At 35.6% G+C, this 9,612-nt stretch overlaps 1 protein-coding gene across 7 annotated transcripts; it reads left to right on the top strand.

Annotated features, from left to right (window-relative positions):
- Positions 1 to 138: 138 nt before the first annotated feature.
- Positions 139 to 9,551, top strand: LOC104101782 (uncharacterized). Of its 7 annotated transcripts, none has more exons than XR_001970330.3 (15): positions 139 to 305; positions 380 to 551; positions 2,016 to 2,067; positions 2,162 to 2,201; positions 2,832 to 2,906; positions 3,501 to 3,613; positions 3,704 to 3,769; positions 4,601 to 4,743; positions 4,992 to 5,094; positions 5,188 to 5,246; positions 6,529 to 6,582; positions 7,119 to 7,189; positions 8,024 to 8,136; positions 8,895 to 8,954; positions 9,037 to 9,188. XR_001970330.3 is itself a non-coding variant. In XM_009609292.4 (15 exons), the coding sequence occupies exons 1-15, from the start codon at positions 218 to 220 to the stop codon at positions 9,137 to 9,139; spliced, it is 1,317 nt and encodes a 438-aa protein (XP_009607587.1). In that variant the 5' UTR covers positions 139 to 217; the 3' UTR covers positions 9,140 to 9,551. The 7 variants fall into 7 exon arrangements, 5 of the variants coding, with proteins under 5 accessions (XP_009607587.1, XP_009607586.1, XP_009607590.1 ...); XR_001970329.3 differs by having other exon boundaries at positions 6,529 to 6,633; XM_009609292.4 differs by having other exon boundaries at positions 7,114 to 7,189; positions 9,037 to 9,551.
- The last annotated feature ends 61 nt before the right edge of the window (positions 9,552 to 9,612 follow it).

Genomic DNA, 9,612 nt, shown 5'->3' with positions numbered 1-9,612 from the left:
TTTGAAAAATTTTAAAATATATTTTCAAGTAAAAATTAAAATTTTTATAAATAAACGCTGATTTAATTTTTTTTTTATTTTTTTATATGTCCAAACGGGCTCATAAATGTTCAGATAATTTTTATTTTGGGTAGTGACACATAATCCTAGTGCACGATTCTTTTTGGTATCGGGAAAGTAGTTGTTGCACCTCAGAAAAAAAGAAAAGAAAATTTAAATGGCGACGAGGAGCAACTTCTACAAGAATCCTTCCTATGCTTACAACAAAGACTTCAATCTCAATTCTGCTCTTCAAAATCTTCAAGGTTTCATTTCTTATTCATTTTCTAGGGTTTTCTATTTCTTCAGCTTAATTCGTTTTTTCTTCCCTCTTTTCCAGCTTATAATGTTGTTACCGGTAACATTCCTCCTCTTGTCGAGCCGAATTCCGTTGAGGAGAAAACCGTCCACCGGAAACTTCGCCGGGTACGGAAATCTAAGGTGCACCAGCACAAGGAAATGGAAGATAATGACGTCCCTCTGTCTCACCTGGATTATATTAAAAAAAGGAGGTGACTTATTTTTAATTAATCTTAAAATTACTTGATACTTCCTCCATTTCAATTTATGTGTCGAAGTTTAAGGAAAAAAAATGACTCCTGTGGTAAAAGCTGTTGGGATTTTAAGCTTAAAAATAAAATATTTGAGTTTCCCCTGGCAAAGGGACATTGTCCCATATCGGAGGAAGAAAAGGGTTTTGATGGGTATATATATAATTGCTCTTCTTCTAGCTCTTAAAGAGTTAAGAAGAAGGCAAGCTTCGCGTCGTCGTCGCTCGGCTACGGATTTGGTCAAATCTTTTTGGACAAAATTCCTTTCAATTATTTAATTAATTAATTAAATAATTAACGAAAAATTCAATCCGGAATAACCCATGACCCGCGACCCAGTTCGGTCAGGCCCGTTTTCTTTTCCGGATTAGTTTAAATACATTTTCCCGCAATATTTCAAACAACCCTGTTCCAACAGAGCCATGGCTGTTTCTGAAAGGTTGCAAACCTTTTCAGAAACAATGCCAGCAACTCTATAAATAAAATAGAGTTTGAATCCCAGAATCTTTCCTTACGAAATTTTCTGAGCTTCTTCTTCTTCTTCTGCACAAAAATTCCAGTGTGTTTTACAGCCTTCGAGTGGCTCGCTGTTCACCGGCGTTTTTGTACCAACACTCCGGTGAGTTAAATCGTTCTATCCTGGGAGGATATATTCCAGCACCTCGGGTACTTGAGGGGAATAATTTCCTTAAGGACACACTGTGTATTCAGTGGGCTCGATTTATTCCTATACTGTTTTTCCAGAATTTATTTCGTTAAACAAATATTACTAACTTTCTGTTTTGTTTTTTCAGAAAGTTTAATTGTTTATTACAGCAATACAGAATTATAACAAAAGCTTTGTGGGGTATAATATATTTGTTTAACTATAAAAACTTCTCGTAAAATAGGTAAAGTAGAAAGTTTAAAGTTAAACTATTACCGAATATAGAAATATATCATCATTTTGGAGTGGACTAATAAGTAAAGTGTGTCACATAAACTGAAATAGTAAGAATAATTTATAAACTTTTCCCGGTCTTTTGGCTAGTATATGTTCTTATCAGTTTAATACTCCATTTGTCCAATTTTATGTGATGCAGTTTGACTAGGCATGGAGTTTAATGCTCCCTCCGTCCCTTCATAATTTATGTAGTTTAACAAGCCATAGAAATTTGTGGGAACTTTTAAAGTTAAATTGTTTCTAAATATAGAAAGGTTTTGGGACAGACCAAAAAAGAAAGAGTATTACATAAATTCGGACACAAGGAGTATATCAATCTTCAAAAAGGCACATTAACATAGCTAGCTACTGGGACCTTGGTACATTGCCTTGGCGTTACGCTACAACCTAGTTCTGGCATTGAAGTGAAAAGAAGAAAAAGGTATTTGATAATTTTAGTGCAATTTGGAGTGGTGAGTTGCTCTTTTGTTTTTAAAACGCAGGAAGGAGGCTAGTTCAAGTCAGCCTTATCAAGAATTGACTGCAGAAGTGTTGGTAATGGGATATTCATTTTACTGTGTTTTGCACTTATGTTTAGTATCACGTCAGTTATGATTTAGTGATTGTTTGGGTTCTAATGCTGTTCCAGGAACCTTCACATTCAGCATTGTATTTGGTGGAGTATGAGAGTAAGCTTCATTTGGCTTTTGTCTTTTTGGTTAATTCTCAATGACTTGAAAATGGTTTGAGTGTAGTTTGGTATGCAATTGATTAGTAGTCATGTGTTCATTTGGAACTCAAATCTCGACCGAAAAGGCAGGATGCTTGTTTTGAGGGTTCCATATTTTTGAGTGTTTCCATCGTATGTGTCATAAGGAATCATTGCTATTTGGAAAAGAGTAGTTTGATTTTCAAAAGGATTTTTTATCTTTTGCATTTTTGATGGTTCCACTTACTGATTCTATGAGCAAGGACTAGTATACTTGGATACTTTGGTGTCTAATTATTTACATATGCCTGCTAAACTGGACCTCCTTCATTTGTAACTGCAATTCCCTCGTTCAGTCCTTTTATTATAGTGTGCTACCATGCAGCAAAATATCAGCCATCCCCCCCCTCTCTTACTCCTTTTATATATGTTTATGAGTTCTACTACATTAATCATGTACTTGTCAAAACAAGAAAATACGTATCATGTTAGACTTTTTTAATCTTTTAACTTCCCATTTTCTCCTTTATCCTTTTTACTTTAATGATTTAGGACCAAGAAGTTTTTCTGCCAAGACTGATCTCATGGCAAAATATTCATGAACTTTCAGGTGATGCAAGCTCTTCTTCAGAATGTGAAAAGGGGCACAATCCTTCTTCCAACACTGACATTTTAGCGGTTACAGGTTAGCAGAAGCGGAATTTCATTTAATCTAATTTATGTAACTAGATATGCTTTCTAGTTACTTATCCCTTTAAGTGGAAGTATTTATAAGAGTTATAGTTACTTATCACTGAATAATTAAAGTTCTTACAGGTTGTCAAAGTTGTTTATGATATTATTGTTCATAGAAGTTTGACAAAGATCTTCTGATGTCTTAAAGTGGAAATTGTCTTGTAATTGGAATGGAGAAATGTGTATCTAGTCTTTCTTTCATTTCTTTTCCAAATCCATAATATTATTGGACTACAATAGAACCTTGCATCATAACACTTGTCCCTGGCTCTAGGTACCTCTACCTTGAAATTGTGGGATTCTGCTTCATTTAAAGTGATATGAAAATCTAACCTAGTATTCTTTCTCTAAGAAAGATCATTAACCTTTTTTATAAGGTAAATTTAACCTAGTATTATAATCCGTACTGGATAGAAATCCCTTGATGATGGTCAATAAGTTTTATCTTCGCTAATCTGAAATTTGCGAACAGTTTGTTTGTTGTGGCTTTCAAGAGCTTGTCATTCATTCTCTCTTTCACGATTTTCTCCATTCTTCTTTTTAGGTAGTGGAAATGAAACAGATAGAGTTAAAACTCGCAGCGAGCAGCGATTTCCTCTTCCAGGAGAACCTGCTTGTGTGGTATGTGGGAAGTATGGGGAGTATATATGTGATGAGGTAAGTTATTGGATCGATGGATCTATTTCTCTTTTTGTTTTTCTGCTCCTTTCTTAATGGACCCCATATCTTTATTTACTTTGCGTGCAGACTGATGAGGACATATGCAGTATGGATTGCAAAATTGACCACCTGCAAAATCTTAAACTCCAGCAGGTGTTTTCCACTTTCATCCTGTTTTGCATATGTAGTCTAGCATGGATGCATGTGAAAAGATTTCATGATTTAACTATTGCTTTTCAAAATTGGGACCTTTTGTTAATGATGAAGAAATTAATGATGAAAATATATGAGCTAGCAATTGTCAAAAGGAAAACAAGAGCTGATTTTTTTGTGATAATTCCCTTGCTAGACACATATTTTTATGTTTTCATAGATTTGTTGTTTCATTTTAATTAGATAGAGAATATTGGTGTAATACTACATATCTAAGATAAGGAGCTCCTGACTGCAATCATTAATAAGATTAGCATAATGTATGCTATTAATTTATAACTTGGTGATTACCTCCTTAGCATCGAGATTAACTTCCAGGGGAATCAAGCCATAGCTTTGTGCTAGGAGTAGGCGATGTAGTAAAGCATGCAGTTCAGCTTGGACGCTAAGCTGAACATACAGTCTTATATTTGAATAGAATGTTTGGCTTATGTCTTGGAAGGGTGGATTGTGGAATCTGGTAAGGATAAACTAGCAAAGGGACGAACTATGTAATCAGGCAAAATACATGTCACTAGGATCTTGTTGCCATCTCCAAAAATCATCAGATAAGAATTCAATATAAGGGTCCGATATGTTGAACATTAGAGCTTCCAACTAAACTGGAGTTGTAACGTCTGTCACGAATCAAGATATGTATAAGCACCCAATGTGTAAATCATTTGAACAGTAGTCTTACCAAAAAAAAAGCATTTGAGCAATATGTACTTTTATGCATGTACGAGATACCTGCTTCTTCAACTCCATATGTTTCTCTGATGATGTCTTTAGGGGCCCTTAAGTAGCCAAGTCCAAGCTGAGTCTTTTTCTGGACAAAAGTGCAAACTGGAAGTTCCTGAATCTGGAGGTGACACCTGGGATTATGACCGTCATCGGTGGTCCATGAAGAGATCTGCTTTTTGTACTTATGAGTGGTATGCTTGTTGACATTCATTTTGAAGACGAGTAATCTCTCAATATTAGGTCTTGCAGTACCAAAGACTTTATCTGTTATACGTTGATAATCCTTCTCTGAGATCAAGCTCCACTTAGATTTACATTATGACATAATGTGCTGCATGTGGCAACCACCTTTATGATAAAAGAATTAAATGTACCCTTATTTTGTGTTCCTGATTGCTATGAGAGGGTAATTTTTCTAAGTATAATTTCACTGGTGTAGTTGGAAATGTCAGAGGCCAGGTCATCTTCCTGAAGATTGTTTGGTCACAGCATCAAAAAATCAACGCCTTTCCTGTGGTCAAGCTGGTGAATCCAGCGATCAGGTATTACTTCCTTTCTTAAGATTTCAGAAAATAAGCCAATAGCAAGTAGTAGTCATACATTTGTTATGCTAATCTTAATAATGCCTGACACAGGTGGAAGTGGCTCAAAGTAAATCCATTATACCCAAAGAGCTTCTGCAACTGTATAAAAGGTTCCTTAATTCCTTTCTAGTTTTGATTTTAAATTGTACTCTGATTTGTTTTTTCTGAGAAAGAAAAAAAATTAATTGTACTTTTGTATATACTATATCTGTGCAAAATACAGAAGCCTCCGCCCTCCACCACAGAAAGCAGGAGGAAGGAGAGAGAATATTGACCATGTGTGATTGTGCTTTACAAATATTGACCATGTATGCTTGTGCTTTATATGTTTGGTGTGTCTTCATTTTCACTTTGTGTGTGAATGATGAGTATTCTCCGCTCACTATTATTAAGAAATTGAACCTTGGGCTAATTCAACCCCAAAAGCTAGCTCATGAGGTGAGGATTGCCTAAAGCCGTATAAGGAGACAGTAGCTCATTCACTCAACTAATGTGGGACAATTAACAACTATGCTTTAACATAATCAGCATAATTGACTACCCTATGTTGGATTAATCCCAATTCGATCTTTTGGAATTGTCTGTTATCCTACATGATCTTTGAGTCATCAATGAAAATGATGAAAAAAATGTATATAAACTTTAAAGTGTTGTCATGCTTTGGTATCATATTCACCATGAATCAAAATAAATATACATAGTTCAATGAATTAACGTCTGCTCAATTTTATTTTATTTTATTTTTGAAAAAAAAAAACCTTCCAGTACCTTCCTGATCCTCAACTAAATAATAGGCATTCAATCTATGTTCCAACTACTCTATATTTCTATTTCAACACATGAAGAGTGATACGTGAAAGCACAGATAATAAGGTATTCACTTTCTTGGTTTTAAAGATGTAATCAGTTTTTTCTTTTTTTTTTTCTTTTTCTTTTTTCAATTTGGAAATTTGTATTGCGAAGGAATGAGAATACATGTAAATAAATAAATAAACATTTAGATGGAATGTTTGCCTAATGCTTTTAGAAGGTGTGTTGCCAGGCTCTTTTCTGTTTGGCATCCTGCTTTTGTTGAATTTAATACTTGCCTCTATTGGTTCAGATTTCTGTCATCTTACCATGGAAAGGATGATCAACTAGTCTATTATAGTTCTCATTGAATCTTGTTCAATATTTAAACTAAGTAGTTTACTTCTGATGACAAAGATTAATCGATAGCTGCATGGTAGTGGTAGTACTTTCTAAAGCTGAAGTCTTTGTTCCCTCTTGACATGTGAAAGCTAAAATCAACTAGATAAACCAAGTTAACAAGTTAAACAGTCATACATTTGCATTTAGGATTAAATTCAGGTCCATCACTGAAATTGGTTTTCGGTCTCTTTTAATCTGCAGGTGCCATCAAATTGGAAAAAGCTCATTGGACGCTAACTGTAATACCTGCCGCAGGTTAACTACTTTAGCCATGTGTCTTGATTGTAGTAATACCTTTTGTGACAGGTAATTTAGCATCCTTTGAAGAGATCTCAGCTTTATGTATTATAATATTGCTTGATGAATGAGTATGTGTCACCTTCTTTTGACAGCATCAAATAGCTTTGTTCAGAAGGGAGTGATGACTTGTTAGGATGGAAAAATTAACAATAAGAAAAGTGTTAGAATAGCAAACTTTGGTGCCTTCTCCTAATATAGAAATTACCTCTCCCCCTCATTCGGTGTGGCTCCTAAAGTAGGTCTATACATGTTGCTTGAGACTTGATTGGAGGATCTGCTTTTATTGGGGGATAATAGGGGAGATCCCCTACTTCCATGGTTGAACGTAACCAATAAAGATTTGCAAATATTCAAATAAGGAGCTGGGAAACTGAAGAGATACCTTTTTGAACATCACAGTTCTTGGCCTTCTGAACCAGTGGAGGTTATGATTTTTCATTTTGTAGTGCAGAGGAATTGCTTAATCTTTATCTATGTTGATCTCAGTGCAGGTCACCTGAGAGAACATATCACTGGACATCCCTCTCACAGACAATATTACTCCTACAAGCTCAAGCGCTTGGTAAAAGCTTTTACCTATCTTAGTTCCCATAAATTCAATTTGTCGTAAGTTATGTGTTTCATATTGTACTTAAGGATGTGTAAAATGTGACCGTTAAAGGGCAGCGTAAGGCTTCTAATTTTCGTTATAGTACTATATTTTTGCAATTTAATCATTATTAAGACGCAAATGTGCCAAAACATAATATCGGCATATTAAATAAATACAAGCTACATTTTGTTTATGCTTATTTTTGGAGCATCAATATGAGAAAAGTTTACTTAATTTGACATACCATTGGAGTCCAAAGTCATATATGCTTGATAACTTTCCATGGAGTTCTATCGACGCTAGTTATACGTTCAGTTGTCTTAACTTCAGGATGGCAGCCTGTATACAATGCCAATATAATCTAAGATTTAGTAGAGCTCCCTGTTTCATTGCGTGCCAGTGTTTTGAATCACTGCTTCTGATATTAACTCCTCCCAAGTGAGCTTTGCAAAGTATAGCCGGTCCCAAGCCCTAAAGGAGAGTTGCTATAGGTTGACAGCCAATGTTAAAGTAGTCTAGTCATGTGTGGGATCCAATTATACTAGCGCTAATACCCCATCCCATCAGAACTCCAAAGCTAAGCATTCCTGACGAGAGTAGAACTAGGATGGGTGATCCCCTATGAAGTCCTAGTGTTGCGTTCCTTGCCGACCTCAACTAGTTTGGTATTAAGGTATAGTTATAATTGATACTGATTTTAATTTTATCACCATTTAGTTGTTCTTAATATTCTTATATACAGCTTGAGTTTATCATGTTTACCTGTACGTTCGGGATGCTTAATGACACAGTTATTTTACATAGGTAAAATGCTGCAAATCTACGTGCAAAGTGAGAGACATCAAGGATCTTTTAGCTTGTCACTATTGTTTTGATAAGGCTTTCGACAAGTTCTACGACATGTATTCTGCAACTTGGTATGTGGTGGTTTTACATCTAATGGTCGTGATATATTTTGTGAAAGCATGACTTGACTGGTCAACTCAGTGATTGACCGTAGACCCGCTACCCGGTCCCTTCATTGTGTTGTTGTGCCGGACAGCGACTTGTACACATTAAAATGCCAGTTCATGTCACTGTCATGTGAAATTCTCAAGCGCAAGAATGTAGGCCTTTAAGACAGGAAGTGATAGTTGCCATTGGTGCCCCTCCCAGCAAAAACACCATCCTAACAAAAAAGACGATTTTTACTCAACATAAAAATTATAAAGACAACTTATTCTAACGTCTTGATAAAATGATTGATCATCATAATGTGCTTTGGTTCAAAAGGCATTCCCTCATATAGCATGTTATGACTAAAATTCTCTTGAATCCAATTCCTAAGCTATCCACTTCTCTGAACTTGTTCAGGGCCTGGTATAAGCATTTTATTTTAGAAAGGTAACAGATTTTATGTATCATCAGCACAAAAGCTGTGCTGGAGCCATATTTACAATATCAAAAAGCCAAAAAAGCACGGCCTTGTTCTTCTTACAAGGATTCTATAACATCCAATAGTGAATCTGAATCATCCAAGAATTCCTCTTTCCACCAGAAATGAAACAAAGGAAGGCATTTCATCTTAATCTTCTGGATTGAGCTGCATTTGTCTTCAAAACATCTTGAATTTCTTTCCTGGTGTAAAGCATTTTATTCCTCGTAAATGACCAGTTAATTATTTTGCTATATTCAGGAAAGCAGCTGGCCTTTCAATTATCTGCAATTCCATTTGCTGTGAGGATCACTTTGAATGGTGAGTGAATAACTTTAATAATTTCTTGCATGTTTTGTAATACCTCATCTCCATACTCAGACTACAAGAGCTACCTCCACAGGCACAGGATAAATTGCTTGAGTGCGGGTGTAGAAGATAGTGCCTACATTGTACAGAAACATTCTGCAAGTAAGAACTATGTATTGAGCAACTTCATCTTCTGAAGAGTTGATGCGAGATGATGTTTCCTTGCGGAGCAGTATGAGTTGGTGCTGAAGTTACTAAGCTATTTTTCATCGTCACAGTTTAATGTTTGTTGATGCTTTTTGAGCTGCTGTCTGATAAACGAGTTAGCTCTCTGATAAACGAGCATTCTGGGTAAGCAAAGCTGGAAAAAGAAGTTGCCATTATCAATTGCAAGGCAACATTTCTGAAATTTTGTTGTGTGCTGAGGTGCGGAGTGACCATTGTATACTCATGGAAAACTGAAGATGGAAGATAATTATGAGTTCCTTGAGTTGCCGTCTCGTTCACTTCCGTGCTTCATATGTTGTAAATTCACTATAGAATTAATATATATATAGAGACAATGTAAAATGTTTTAACGCTGATTATATATTTTAACCTTTTATGGTAGGTAACGTCTCTTTGCCCTTTCAGGGTAGGGGTAAGGCTGCGTACATCCTACACTCCCCAG

This window comes from Nicotiana tomentosiformis, chromosome 8 (genome assembly GCF_000390325.3).
Source record: "Nicotiana tomentosiformis chromosome 8, ASM39032v3, whole genome shotgun sequence".
NCBI lineage: Eukaryota > Viridiplantae > Streptophyta > Magnoliopsida > Solanales > Solanaceae > Nicotiana > Nicotiana tomentosiformis.
Note: the sequence above shows the minus strand (reverse complement) of the source record. Positions and strands in the feature narration are given on the sequence as shown.